This window comes from Microtus ochrogaster, chromosome 7 (genome assembly GCF_000317375.1).
Source record: "Microtus ochrogaster isolate Prairie Vole_2 chromosome 7, MicOch1.0, whole genome shotgun sequence".
NCBI lineage: Eukaryota > Metazoa > Chordata > Mammalia > Rodentia > Cricetidae > Microtus > Microtus ochrogaster.
Window position 1 is genome coordinate 24621372 of NC_022014.1, and position 14583 is coordinate 24635954.

General features: G+C 49.7%; 1 protein-coding gene across 6 annotated transcripts in view; it reads left to right on the top strand.

The window, feature by feature from the left end:
- Window positions 1-14583, top strand: part of Rap1gap2 (RAP1 GTPase activating protein 2) — a 227198-nt gene that overhangs the window by 29356 nt on the left and 183259 nt on the right. For 5 of the 6 annotated variants that reach the window (XM_026780923.1, XM_005349570.2, XM_013347349.2 and 2 more), the window contains one exon: window positions 13302-13337. In XM_026780923.1, the coding sequence (XP_026636724.1) occupies window positions 13302-13337 (36 nt within the window). Of the gene's footprint in view, window positions 1-13301; window positions 13338-14583 lie in introns of those variants that run through there. The other variant, XM_026780928.1, reaches the window with a different exon arrangement.

The window sequence follows — 14583 nt, forward strand, 5'->3', positions numbered from 1 at the left end:
CTCTTGTAGACCAGGCTGGTCTTGAACTCACAAAGATCCTCCTGCCTCTGCCTCCCAAGTGCTGGGATTAAAGGCGTGCGCCACCACCGCCCGGCTTGTTACTTCTTTTTTTTAATATTGTTTTTATTGAGCTATACATTTTTTTTCACTCCCCTCCCTTCCCTCTCCCCTTCTACCCTCTCCTGTGACCCCCACATTCCCAATTTACTCAGGAGATCTTGTCATTTTCTCCTTCCTATGTAGATCCATGTATATCTCTCTTAAGGTCTTCTTTGTTGTCTAGGCTCTCTGGGGTTGTAGACTGTAGGCTGGTTTTTCTTTGCTTTATGTCTAAAAGCCACTATGAGCGAGTACATGTTAGGTTTGTCCTTCTGGGTCTGGGCTCCCTCACTGAAAGGATGTTACTGCTTCCACTAGCACTCTGCTAAAGGGGAAGCCCCAGCAGGAATGTAGCAATTTCCTCTGGCAGAAGATCATCACCCAAGACTCTTTTGAGAAAGAGATTTGTTTGGGAAGGAGGAGTCTAGGAGAGTGGTTGCCTCTGCCAGGGTGGTAAAAAGGCAGTCTCCAACTGAACAGGCAGAGTTTATATAGACTTCTTGGAGCAGAGTTTTCCCAGGGAAAAGAGGGATTGGTTAGTTTTCCCTGCTCAGGGATTGGTTAGTTTAGTTGGTCAGGGGCCGAGATGGTTCTGATTTCAGGGCCAAACTGTATTTTTTTCACTGGTCCTTTTTTGCCTTTTGACTTTAATCTTTGGGCCAGGGCATATTTCTTTCACCAGCTCTGATTTTAGGGACAATGGGTATTTCTTTAGCATTTTTTTCGGAGTCAGGGCATGTTTCTTTGATTCTGGGTTCAGGGCTTACGGTGTTTCTTTCCCTGATTCAGGTCTCAGTTCCAGGGTGTGTTTCTTTCACTGACTCTGAGTTCAGAGTCAGGGTGCTCAGGGATTGGTTGGTTTCCTGCTCAGGGACTGGTTGGTTTTCCTGCTTCAGTTGGCTCTTTTACCTTACACAGGGGGCAGAGGGAGGAAGAACTCCTGCCCTGCTATCCTCCCTCAAAAGCCTCTGACCCCAAGAGTATGATTGGATTGTGCTCACTTTATTTCACAGTAAGGCTGACCTAGACTTTGCCCATCGTTGTGAGTGCAGTATCCTGGTGGTTTTTTTGTGTTGGCTGGCCTGCCCCTTGGTGCCAGGAGCTGCGGTGTTCCTTACTTTCCCCTACCAGGCTGGACACTTCCATTGTTTCCAGTGTGTCATGGGCATGACAGTTACGTGGTGGAGACCTGGAAAGGACAACTGGGCATTCAGCTATGAGCATGCTTCCCTGGGAGGGAGTGGATTAGGAAATGAAACTCCTAGGTCAAAGGGCATGCATACTTTGAAAAAAGCCTTTCTGTTGAAGTATAATATACTTCATAGCAGTATACACAGTTTAAGCCCACACATTGATGAATTCCCATCAACTCACTATACCCTTATAAAGTCAACATCCAGATCCTAAACCAGGCCATGACTGGTGTTTTAGGAGGTCCAGTGGCATGTATTTTCTTTCCCTTCCCTTCCCTTCCCTTCCCTTCCCTTCCCTTCCCTTCCCTTCCTTTCCCTTCTCTTCCTTCCCCCCATCTCTCTCTGAGACAAATTCTTATGATGATGCTCTGGCTGGCCTGGAACTCACTATGTATACCACACTGGCTTTGAACACACAGAGATCCTCTTTATCAGCCTCTGAGTGTTGGGATTAAAGCAAACTACAGATTCATTGCAATGCCCATCAAAACCCCAGCAAAATTCTTTACAGACCTCAAAAGAACAATACTCAACTTTATATGGAAAAAATAAAAAACCCAGGATAGGCAAAACAACCCAGTACAATAAGAGAGCTTCTGGAGGCATCACAATCCCTGACTTCAAAGTCTACTACAGAGCTACAGTACTGAAAACAGCTTGGTATTGGCATAAAAACAGACAGGAGGACCAATGGAACCAAATCGAAGACCCAAATATTAATTCACACACCTATGAACATCTGATTTTTGACAAAGAAACAAAAAATATAAAATGAAAAAAAGAAAATATATTCAGCAAATGGTTCTGGCATAACTGAATATCAACATGTAGGAGAATTAAAATAGCTCTGTATCTATCTCCATGCACAAAACTCAAGTCCAAATGAATCGAAGATCTCAACATAAAGTCAACCACACTGAACCTCATAGAAGAGAAAGTGGGAAGTACACTTGAACACATTGGAACAGGAGACCACTTCCTAAATATAACCCCAGTAGCAATTTTACATATTTATTTAAACTAAGTGGGATTCTATTATACCGAGCTGTTTTTTCAAACTTTATTTGCTTAGTTGTCCTCCCCTCACCCGGACAGGATTTCTCTATGTAACAGTCCTGGCTGTCCTGGAACTCACTTTGTAGGCCAGGCTGGCATCAAACTCAGAGATCTACCTGCCTCTGCCTCTTGAGTGCTGGGATTAAAGGCGTGTGCCACCACTGTCCAGCTACTTAGTTATTTTGTGACAGGGTCTCAAATAGCCCAGGCTGGTCCCAATCTCACTAAATAGTTGAGGATGTCCGTGAAGGTCTGATTCCCCTACCTTTACCTCCTAAGTGCTGGGATTATGGGTGTAGACTTTATCTTACTTTATTATTGCTTTGAGACAGGGTCTCACTCTATTGTTTGGTTGGCCTTGTAAACACAGCTGTCCTTCTGTCTTAGCCTTCCAAGTGATGACATTACAGGCCTAGCTTTACAGTCTCACCATACAGCTCAGGCTATGATCTTACTGCTTCTGATTTATACAACTAGATGCCAGGGCCTGGTACACGCTGTGAAAATGCTCCATTGACAAACTACGTCCCCTGCTTCTAAAGTGACGACTTTGTTTGTTTCAAAAGCCATTATTAACTGATTGGTAAAAGTGTTGCCTTATTGTTATTGTTTTAAAATGTCTGTGATAGAATCTGTAACTTCTGTAGCAACAGGCCTGCACTATGGCAACTCTCTTGGCAGACCAGATGGGGGGCGGGGAATTGTGCAATCGAAGTATGTATGAATCTCGCTCCTGGAGCCCAGTTTTCACAAGTGGCCTCTTGCACCAACATCTTGCTTTTCTGAACTTGTGCAATGGGACATTTGGCTCTAGCACTGAGAGACGCATGCAGGGAAGCGACTTGTATTCCCCTAGAGAGCCACGTCTTTCTCTGCCTTTGTCCTTGTCCTTATCTGGCCTGGGAGGGGAGTTGAGGGCGGTTTGTAGACCAAAGCCCCAGAAGAGTAGATAACTGATAACTCGCGTAAAGTTGAAGAGGGAGATGCGAACTGAGCTGCCCGGCTTAGCTCGCTGTCATCCCATGATGTCTGGGTGGGGGCAGATCTGGGCTGGTCTATTCAGTGCTGCTTCTCTCTGGGCGTCTGTTTCCTGAACTTTCTGTGATTGCCCATCTCTGTGCCCTGGCAAGGAGCTTGTCTCATTGTTCAGTCCCCACTGGCATCTCCGAGGTCTGAGCTGCCCAAGCAGAGGAGACTACATTGCTCTTTCTATCCGGGGTCACAGAGGAGGGGCTACTGCTGACAGGTAGCTCTAGTCCCAGCCAGCTCTCCAGTTTCATCTACCCAAAAGTCTATGGGATGGGTGAGTTAGAAGGAACCCTCTCCCAAAGCTGGGGTCTTGTCCCCTAGTACGGTCTTCCAGAAATACCCACAGGCTCTACCAGGGAAGCTGAACCTTGTGACCTGTGACCCAAAGTAGGTTCGTGTGTGTGTGTGTGTGTGTGTGTGTGTGTGTGTGTGTAGGAGCAGGCCAGGGAAGAATGGGCTGGTGCTAGGAGGGCTTTGTATTTGCTTTTTCCCATATCATTCTGATCCATCATGAACCATGCATTGCTTTCAAGGCTGTAGTCTTCCATTCTGTACAGCGCATGCTGCATAAATTTTGTATTCCAGTCTCTTTCTCACTGGCCGGTATTTGACTGAACCAAGTTAGGTGGTTAGGTCAGTGCTGGCTTGTAGTGATCTCCCAGAAATGGGTGCTATCCCTGTTCTGGTTCTGGCTCCTTTTTACTTTATCGAGTCATCGGAGGTGTGGGAGGGTACTGTGGTGGGTGGGTGGGTGGGTGGGGGTAGGGGAGCTGGGCAGGCTCACGTAGTGTTTCCCTTTTCGCTTGGCTCACAATCCTTCCCAGAGATCTGGGTGGCCTTCTGCCCACCACACAGAAGAGGAACCAAGAGGGCAGAGTAAGTGGGGGCAGGAAGCGGAAAGGGACTGGGGACAGGGGTGGAGTCCTGGTAGGTGGTGATTATAATGGTTCCTATGGAAGGACAGGACCCTGCGCCACACATTTCCATTCATTCATAACATGGTAAGGTTGGCAACATCCTTCCTGTACGACAGAGAAGATAGCTGAGACCAGAGAGATTAAATCAGTTAAGTGAGGTCACCCATCCTCAGAGCTTGGGAGCCTGAGGACTGAGCAGGGGCCAGTGCAAATGGCTCTGGAATGGCTCCTACCTGCCTCCAGGACTCAGGTACTGAAATGAGAAGTCACACAGGTGCTTCTCTCTGTCTGCCTGGGCTCTTACCCTGGGGCTGAAGGGACTCTGGGTTCCTCTGGCCTCTCCAATGCCCCTGGATCCAGATGTCCTTAAGGAATCCAGGATGCTCCATGTCCCCTCGCTACCAATGCTCCAGGCTGCTGTTGCTTCTTGGAGGATGTCTGAGTCCTATTAGTGCTCCTTGTGACTGCTAGGGGTCAGAAACTCAGGAGACAGCCATTAGCCTAGCCTGAAGCCTGAAACCCACCCTGTTGCTGCGTGGATACTCTGCAGCTATTTGGGCCTGGGCCCATGTGCTTCTTTGCTTGGGAACACTTAGTATAGGTGGCCTCAGACCTTCACGTCTCCGTGGACCAGGAGGCCTAGTAGAACATCTGTCAATTGTGCCTTCCACAGCAGAGGTGTGATGGGCAGTGCTCACACATGGCCTGTGTGGGTGGTGGGGTGTGTCCAGGTCTGGTGCAACTGCAGCACCACCTCTTTCTTTGACGCATACATGAAAGCATGCTAATGTGTGCTCCTGGGACAACCTCACTCTCAGCTCTTGCTGACTGATGAAACGCGAGACGTTTGAAGGAGGCATTCTGCTCTTAATGGACTCATGTGATACCCACCCTAGCCTTCCCTGGAAACTGTGTGGCTCACCCTGGAGCTTTTGTACCCAGTGAGGTTGCTTGGTGAACTGGAGGAAGTCTCAGACCTGTCTATGGAAGTAGGCAGAGTGGTAGATGGCTGTTTGTTGTCTTGTTTATCAAGCTTTTCTTAGGACTTTCCCAGTGGTGAGACAGGGGAAGAAAGAGGAGAGAAGAAAGATCCAGTTTATGCTGGGCCATTGGCTTCTGACACAGCTCGACAGGAGCTCAGATGATGCTCTAAAACTTGATGCCTGGGCTGAGGAGATGGCTTTCAAGCATGAGGACCCGAGTTTGGTCTCTAGCACAGGCAATGTGCACTTTTAAAAAAGCCAAGTGTGATGATGTGCAATTGCAATCCCAGCGCTATGAAGACAGAGACAGGAGCATACTTGGGGCTCTCTGACCAGCAAGCTTAACATAATTGGTGAGCTCCAGGCCAATGAGAGACCCTCTTTCAAAGGAGATGGACGACAGCATTCCTGAGAATATCTAAGACCACATGTGTGCATGTGCAATCCACTCACTTGTGTGCTTACATGTGCACACACGTGTGCGCGCGTGCACACACACACACACACACACACACACCGAGGAATGAGAAAACAAGCAATCTCTCTCTGTCCATTTTCTCTGCCATCTTTTTGCTGGTTGACTTCCTATACTCTTTATGATCCCAGCCTTCTGTCCTGTGGTTTAGGACATGGTGCAGACAGTTGAAGGCATCTGTGGATTGGGTCTTAGGGTCTGCTTAGGTCTTCTGAACCTGTTCCTTGTGCCAGTAGAGTAGATGCTGGACTGTCCAGGCTCAGGCAGGAATCGTCCCTGACCATGGTGCTAATTGAGTGCACATATATTTTCTCTGAGGGAGGTTAAAGGGAAACAGGGCAGGTGGAGCGTTCAGGGTGTCTCTGGGATCTATTGGGAATCTCCTGGGCATGGGGTGGATGCAGGAGCAGCTCGCTGGAGTGAGCATCCTGTAGGAAGCTGTAAGTTCAGCGAGGTCCTAACTAACCTAGGCGGAGTCTTCCTTTCTGGGGTACAAGTGAGCATGAGGTCCAGCCGGAACCAAGGACATCTAGGTTTCTGCTGGGAGACATAGCAATCTTTGGAGAGGCTGTCAACTCTGCCTGTAGCACTCTGGACAAGGGGATAGAGGTCACTGGAGGCAGCTAGAGAAGCTTCGTGCCCTTCTTCCTTGTTTGTCCCTCAGGGCCACACAACCTGTTGTCTCTGTGATCTGTGTCTGTTATCAGAGACGATCACTGTGTCGGCACTGGTGCGTGTGATTGCGAGGATATCCTGCACTTCTGCTGGAAAGATGAACTTGCTTGCACACAGGGCTGTCCTCCTCCCATCCCTGCCCACAGGAATCAGGGAAGTGCTCCCAGTTTGATCTAGACCCTCAAATGGGCCCAAGAAATGCAGTTCAGAGTCCATACGTATGTATGTATGGTGTGTGTATGTATGTGTATACGTGTGATGACATAGTCCAGGCACATGAGCATTCTGAGTGTATGGATGTGTATGTTCATGTGTACACATGAGCACCTGTCTGCATTCATGCATGTTCATGTGTCCAGATGGGCATCTGTAGGTAAATAAAAGGTGTTCACTTTTCTATGTAAAAGTCTTTGTTAATTTTTGTTCACAGTGCACACGTGAGTGTGCAAAACATATGTCTAATGATTTGTATTTGGGCATATTCATGCCTGAGTAGACATGTGTGCTTGTATGTGCCCATATGTGTGGATGTATACTTATGTCCTGTGTGTACTGATATGTGCAGTTATCTAAGTGTGGTGGGTTTTTTTGACTGTGTGTTGAGCATTGAGGAGCAGCAAGTTCTCTGTCTCAGGCATCTTGGAGTTGGAAAGGGTTCTAGTTTTTTTGTGGCTTCCAGCTGGGTTTCTCCTTCTCTCCCAGGCAAGGCTATGGGAATCCTTGGTCCTCTTTTGGTTTCCAGGAAGCTGCTGTGTGGGGCCAGCTGCCACAGGGGGCTGTGGTGCAATCTGCTGGCTGAGCCCCTTCCGGAGTTGTGGGTTCCTCTGGGCGTGGGGAAGCTGCCCTTTGTGACCTCCCTGCCTACTGTGGTGCCTCCTGGAGTGCAGAACACACCTCTAGACCCTGCAGCCTCAGCCACCGGAAGCTCTACTTGGGGGACAGGCGAGGAGGGAGGTGCCCTGCCTGGCGCCCCACCCTACACTGTGGCTGCTACCCTGCCGCTTCTCAGCCTTTTTTCTAACAACCCCGGGGACTTCTCTGGGACCCGGGGCTACACTGCTGCGGCCATGATTCGCAGGAAGCGCAGCGTCTCCTTTGGGGGCTTTGGATGGTGGGTGACAGAAGGGGCCATGACTGAGATGAGAGTGGACTTAGAGAATGGGTCTTGTTGGGTGACTGGGCCGCGGGGTTCAGCTTTTGCCTGAGACCTGGGTCTGTGGGGAGCACTTTCAGTTGCCAGGTAGACATAGAGGATCCTGAGGGGCCGTTGGAGGCCCAGATCTGCCTGGTTGTGAGAAGCAAGGTCTGCCAGAGATCCAGAAGGTCAGGGTGGCTGCCTCTGTGGGCGTGAGTGTGAGACTGCAGTGGAACGTGTATGTGTGTTCTAGTGTGTGCTCCTGTATGTTCATGCATATCTGTGGGTATTCGCGTGTATGCGCGTGCATGTGTGACGTGACTGTAATCTATGGGTGTGTGGTGTATGCCTGGCTGGACAGATGTGCCTTTGAGTGTGACCACGTGTGTTTTTTTCTGGTTCAGAGCAAGTACCTATCTTGCTTCTCTGGTGTTCTGTATCCATGTTTGCCTCTCTGGGCTGTTGTGACTCTATGGCAGGAGACCCCCGGGCTGCCACCTCTCTAGGGGTGAGTCGTGAGGGGAGGGACAGACCTGACTTCAACTTTGCCATTCTCTCTGACCCACCTTGGCTCCATTCAGCCCTGCCTCCAGCCTTTCGCTTATCCTCTGAGCTGCTTTTTGACACTAAGCTTCTGTCTGTCTCCCCAGAGGCTGAAAGCAGGGCCTGAAGTCAGAGACTTGTCTCACCTCACCAGCTGCATGCTGCTCAACCGGCAGTGCAGCCTAGTGGTTTTCCTTGTCAGTTTCTGTTCAGCTGCTGGGCCCAGGGGATTGTGGCCCTGAGGGAGGGAGGATGTCTGGGGCCTTGGCTGGAATGACAGCTGGCACTGGGAGTGGCAGGAAGTTGGGGGGACACAGCAGGGGTGCGAGGAGAGGGGCTTTTTCTTTCCTCACTTCCCTTTTTGAGAGCACTTGGCCATCCATTCTCTCTCAGGATTCTGGGCACTCTGTGTTTGGCAGACGCTACAGTGAAGGGTGGCAGTGTGGTACCTGCCCACAGGCCATGCCCAGTGCTGGGGGAAGGATTGATGGTGGATCTAGGTCTGATTCACACAGTCTGCTTCCCGCTTTGGGAGGGATGTGTGGAGTTGGTCTGGGATCCCTGCAGCCCGGGGCTTAGGTGGGATCTCGGTCTCCCAGACGCACCTGTGAAGTAGGGCACATGCACACTCAGAGGGCTTGCCAGCAGAAAGCTCGTTTTGCAAGGCTTCGTTATTAGAGTGTGTGTGTATGTGTGTACGCACCTGCGTGTGCTTATGTGTGCAGGGACAGGTGTATGAGTGAACATATATATGTAGAGATTTAAAGACACTTTCAGGTGTCATTCCTTAAGCACCGTTCACCATTCATGCATTAATTTGTTTGTCTATTCAGTTTTAAAGTTCTCAGTCTATGAGTCCTCTCCTAGAAGTGTGCGCCATCACCACAGAACCTCTGCTCTGTTAGCCATTGCCCGCTCTTCTGCTCCCCTCCGTGCCAGCACCAGTGCTGGCCCCGCAGTCTCTCTGATCTTCTTCATTCTGCTTCCACACTGCTGCCCCATTTTCCTGAGCTCCTCTCCTCCTCAGGGAGGCTGTGTCTTGCAAGTCTGTGTCTGGGCTCACTTTCTTTAATCCAAGGAATCACGAATCCTGAGAAGCCAGTTGTCTCACAACCTCCCGAGTGGGTTCTGAACCAAATACAAAGAAGACATCTGGTGCCGACTTGTACGTTTTGGCTAGCTTCCCCCGGATTTCTGACTTAGGTACTTTTCCCTTCCTAGGGTGAAGTAGATAGTGGGTCACGAGCTTTCTGGTCTGGGGTAGGTACTATGTCATTCTTGGTGCTGGTGAGCTTCAAGCAGCCAAGCAGGAGAAGAGCCCACTCATTTGTCTGTTTTTGAGACAGGGTCTTCACTGGTAAGGTATTCACCGATTAGCCTAGGCTGGCTGGCCTAAGAGCCCTGGAGCTTCTCCCTTCTCTGCCTCTGCAGCCCTGGGCTTAATAGTGTGCACACCACCCTTGGCTTTAAAGAAATGTGCCTTCTGGAGCTTTATGTTTTATTTTAAGATTTATTTATTTTTATGTGTATGGGTGTTTTGCCTGCATGTATATCTGCGTGAGGATGCCAGATCCCCTGAAGCTGGAGTTATAGATAGCTGTGAGCTGCCATGTGGGTGCTGGGAATTGAACTTGGGTCCTTTGGAAGAGCAGTCAGTGCTCTTAATTGCTGAGCCTTCTCTCCTGCCCCCCTGGGGCTTTAATTAAGGTCTTGAGCTCACAAAGCAGGCACTTCATTGACTGAATTCTCTTCACAACCCTTAGTGTTTTTATTTATTTTTTTGTCCAGCCCCAACAAGCGGGTCTGTGGTACAGAGCCTCCAAGGAAATCTGACTGGTGGTTAAACCTGGTCAGGTGAGGCAGAGGACACAGTGTACCAAGGAAAGCAGTGGGGAGAGTGACCTAGTACGTCCTAGGGACTCTATGTGCTTTACATTGTCCCCTAAACTGGGTTCCAGGATGACAAACCATTCTCTATCTTCCTCACCGTGGGAGTAAAGACCCTGGCACATCAAACATGCCCCGCAGATGCTGGTGGGATAACAGGGGTCTTTCTGATACAATGATGGGTTGAGACCCATTGAGTCTGTAGGGATGTCGTAGGGTTAGGAAAGAGGGCTGGGCTGCAGTGTAACAAGCATTGGGGGCACAGCTGTCAGCTAGGAGGGGATGCACAGATGGTTGGGGTACAGAACCTGGAGCCCAGGTCCTCCCAGACAGTGAAGATGATCTCAGATGGAGTTTCAAAAGCTCCACTGTTGTCAGGGTAGAGAGACAGTGGCATCGAGGCAGGCATGGTGAAGTGAGTGGGATGCTTCCAGGGAGAGAGGAGCTGGGGACTTGGTTTCCCCGAAAGGGACAGCTCCAGCCCCACAACCCTACCCAAACCACAAGCTCCCAGGGTCGCACTCCAGCATGGGAACCCTGGTGGGCAGGCTGCTTGGTGGGAGAGATGTGGGCTCAGGGTCCAGGAAGGTCTGCTGTGGTGAGGGATCCTGTCTGAGCAGGCAGAAACTAGGAGGGCACACATGAGGGCAGGATTTAGAGCGGCTTCCACCTCAGCTACTGGGGATCTCTGAGAGCTTGCGCCTTCCCCGGGTCTCTCTGGGTCTCACTTTCCTCATGTGTCAATGGGGACCTCATGCCGTAGCACAGGACTGGTAGATGAATTAAGAGAGTTCTTGAGAAGATGTAGAACATGTGGGCTTGTGGTCATGGGTTACCAGGGTATCCCTGGCTATGAGCATTGACACCAGAATGAGCCATTCTGATTACTGGATAGGTATGGGTTCACTGGGAGGAGCGGAGGGTCTGTCTTCAGGGTAGAAACCTAAGGAAAGGGCCTGGATAAGGCCTGAGGGAGAGGCTGAGAGACACAGGCCACATACCCTGGGTGCAGCTGGCTCTGCTGTTAGGGACTGAGATGAGGGATGCTGGAAGAGTAGCAGAGAGATGGAATCCTGTTCTTTATTGGGGGGCTCCAACACAGCTCAGAGCTTAATGCCAATCAGGGATGTCTGGGCAGCTGTGCCCTTGCCTTGTGGGCCCCTCTCCTTTCTGCCCTCTTTTCCCTAAGGGTTTGCCTATGGGAAGGAGTTGAGCTTGCCAACTGGGGCCTGAGTGAACTTTCAGGGTGCCAAGCACCTTAGAGGTGGTGATGAGTTTCATGCCACTGATGACAATAACACCGATGGTGGTGGAGACACCGATAGTGATGGCGATACCCAGGTAACGATGGTAGTGACGGTGATGCTTAGGTGACATTGGTAGTGATGACTGTGTCGTTGAAGGCGGTGGTGGCTCTGAGGTGACACAGATGAAGAATGGTCATGATGGTGACATTGGGGGTGATGATGCTTTCAGTGATGGTTACAACACCGGTTGTGGTGGTGACATGGGTGATGATGGGACTTAGTGGGAGTGGTGGCATTGGTTGTGATGGGGGTGCAGGTGTTGATGACATTGGTAGTGATGGTGGTGGCATTGGTTGTGATGGGGGTGCAGGTGTTGATGACATTGGTAGTGATGGTGGTGGCACAGGTGTGATATGAAGTGGGTGATGATGGCACTGTCAGGTTGTAGTTACTCTTGCTATGATGGTTTAGAGGCTGATGCCTGTTAGTGATGGTGGTAACAATGACTGTGAAAGTGGCACAGGGGATGATGACTCTTAGTGACAGTGGCAGCAATAGTCACAGTGGTGACCCGGGTGAAATGACCTCTAACCAATAAAAGATGGGAAGAACCTTGCCCACTGCTTCTCTGGTGGGCAAAGGAACCTCCCTTTCCAGCCATAAGGGCTGGCATATGTGGGGTAAAAATAGAACCTCACACATGGCCTCCGTTGCCAGAGAAGGTGGTGCAGGCAGGGGTGGGGAGCGCTGCTGTGCGCAGCAAATGTGCTCTTCCCTGCTCCCAGTTTGAGCCAACCTGCAGCTCTCCTTGGAATCTGCTGTTGGCTTCTGTCCCAGGGGTGGGACCTCTGATGGAAGAGCATCTCGCGGAGCAGGAGAGTTCCTGTGGCTGAGGTGCTTTTTCTCCTGTGTCATCTACACAGAATGTCGAGGGCTCTAGATCAGCGTTTCTCAGCCTGTGGGTTGCAGCCCCTTTGGCAAGCCTCTACCTCCAAAAATATTTACATTACAATTCATAACAGTAGCAAAATTATAGTTATGAAGTATCAACAAAAATAATTTTATAGTTGGGGGTCAGCACAGCGTAAGGAACTATATTCAAGGGTTGCAGCGTTAGGAAGGTTGAGAACCACTGCTCTAGAGTCAGACCCGGCCAGAGCGTTCACCCCATGAAGCCAAGTTTCAATCTCTAAATCCCGAGAGTCCTACTACCTTTCTGTTTCAGTTTCATTTCTGCTGCAGTGACAGAAACTTGACCAAAGCGACTTTAGGGGAGAAAGATCACTGAGAGAAGTCAAGGCAGGAACTTGAAGACAGGCCTGCTTGTTATTGCATGCAGTATCACCTCTGAGCAAGGAGCTCATCTCACAGTCAAAGAAGCATAGCAGGAGCCATGGAGGATGCTTCTGTCTGCCTGTCTGTCTGTCTGTCTGTCTGTCTTAGGCATACATACATAGACACACACACACACACACATAGAAAGTTGTTTTGATTATTTTTTGTTTTATTATTTTTAATTACATATATGTGTCTGTGTGGGGTATATGCATACGAATGCAGGTGCCCTCAGAGGCTAGGCATGTTCGACGTTCCTGGAGCTGGAGGTCAGGGTGGTTGTGATCACCCCTAATATACAGGTGCTGGGAATTGAACTTGGGTCCTCTGTAAGAACAATACATGTGTTTAACTGCTGAGCCAGCTTTCCAGTTCTCAACTAACTTTCTTGTACAGTTCAGGACTATGTACCTAGAGAATGGTGCTGCCCACAGTGGGCTCGGGCCTTCTACATCAATTGCCGTTACGACAGTCTCCCACAGATATGCTCACAGGCTGCTCTGATCTAGACAGTTTTCTAGACTAGTTTTCAGTTGTGTCAGGTTGACAGAAGCCGCCCAGGGGGAAGCTTCTCATGGGGGTATGTGTGGCTCAACCCTTATGGAACTCCGATTTCCTTTCTTGAACTGGAGGAAAGATTGCCTTGTGGCAGCTTTCCTTGTAGGGAAGATGCAGAAGGGAGCCCGCATTTCCACACTGACTGAAGTTTTTGCTTTTCTCTTGGCAGGATTGACAAGACCATGCTGGCAGGTCTGAAGGTCAAGTGAGTAGCTTTCCAATTTTTTCTTTTTGTTTGTATGTTTATTTTTTGTTTTTCGAGACAGGGTTTCTCTGTAGCTTTGAAGCCTGTCCTAGAACTGGCTCTGTAGGCCTGGCTGGCCTCAGACTCAGAGATCTGCCCGCTTCTGCTTCCGAGGTGCTGGGATTAAAGGCGTGTGTCACCACCGACTGGCCCCTTTCCAGTTCTTTAGGGGTCAGAGATGACAACAGACTGGTGTCCCTGTTCTGAAGTAATGGGCCCCTGAGCCCTGGGACCTGGTGTGTCCATATTGTGTGTGACAGGCAGATGCTATGTATTGTCAGATTCCAGGCCAGGATGAAGGGGCTTCTGCACTGGAGGAGGCTGGGTGGGCGTCTTGAGCCCTGGATATCCAGAGAAAGGCAGAGGCGTGAGTGACAGCGACAGGAGCAAGCATGGTAGGAACACATTAGTGGGGATGACTTTCGGGCTGCACACTTATTGAAAGAAAGATGTATTTTCTAATATTTAAATTTTTATGTGACGTCTCAATTCAAAGAGAGCATCTTTCTAACATTTTTTATCTATTTGTAAACATTGTCCTAGGACCTCGTTCTTACATTATTACTGTTTCACTCTGTGTGTATGGATGCTTTGCCGGCAAACTTGTCTGTGCGTCATGGGTGTGTGCCTGTTGCCTGCAGAGGCGTAGGATTCCCAGACATTGGAGTTGCAGACAGTTGTGAGCCATCTGTGGGTGCTGGGAATCAAACCCTGGTCCTCTGGAAGAACAACAAGTGTTCTAAGACACCGAGCCATCTCTCTAGCCCCTAGAACCTCTCTTAAAACACCATTAGTCTGTGTGTGGGATCAGCTGGCCACTGAGTCATCTGTTACTGACCGCTGAGCCCAGCCTGGAGGCTCTCGGAGGCTTCCATACCACAAGTCTTAGGCCTGGGAACTGTAGGCTTAGGCCTGACACATGGTTGCTGGTCTCTGTGGGAAGGGTGAACAGAGGCCCCTTTGTCTTGAAACTGTTGTCTTCCCTTCCCTCACCCCCTTCATTCTGTTCCCCTTTCTGTTCTGTAAACTATTTGGTCATTATCATTATGCCTTCTCTCGAGAGACTTACCCAACTTTAAGAACCTTCCATGTACATGCCTCTCTTGGGCCCTGTTCCAACGGAATGAACTGAAAAGATAGAAAATTCTAGAAGGAGGGCGGTGGTGGCGCACGCCTTTAATCCCAGCACTCGGGAGGCAGAGGCAGG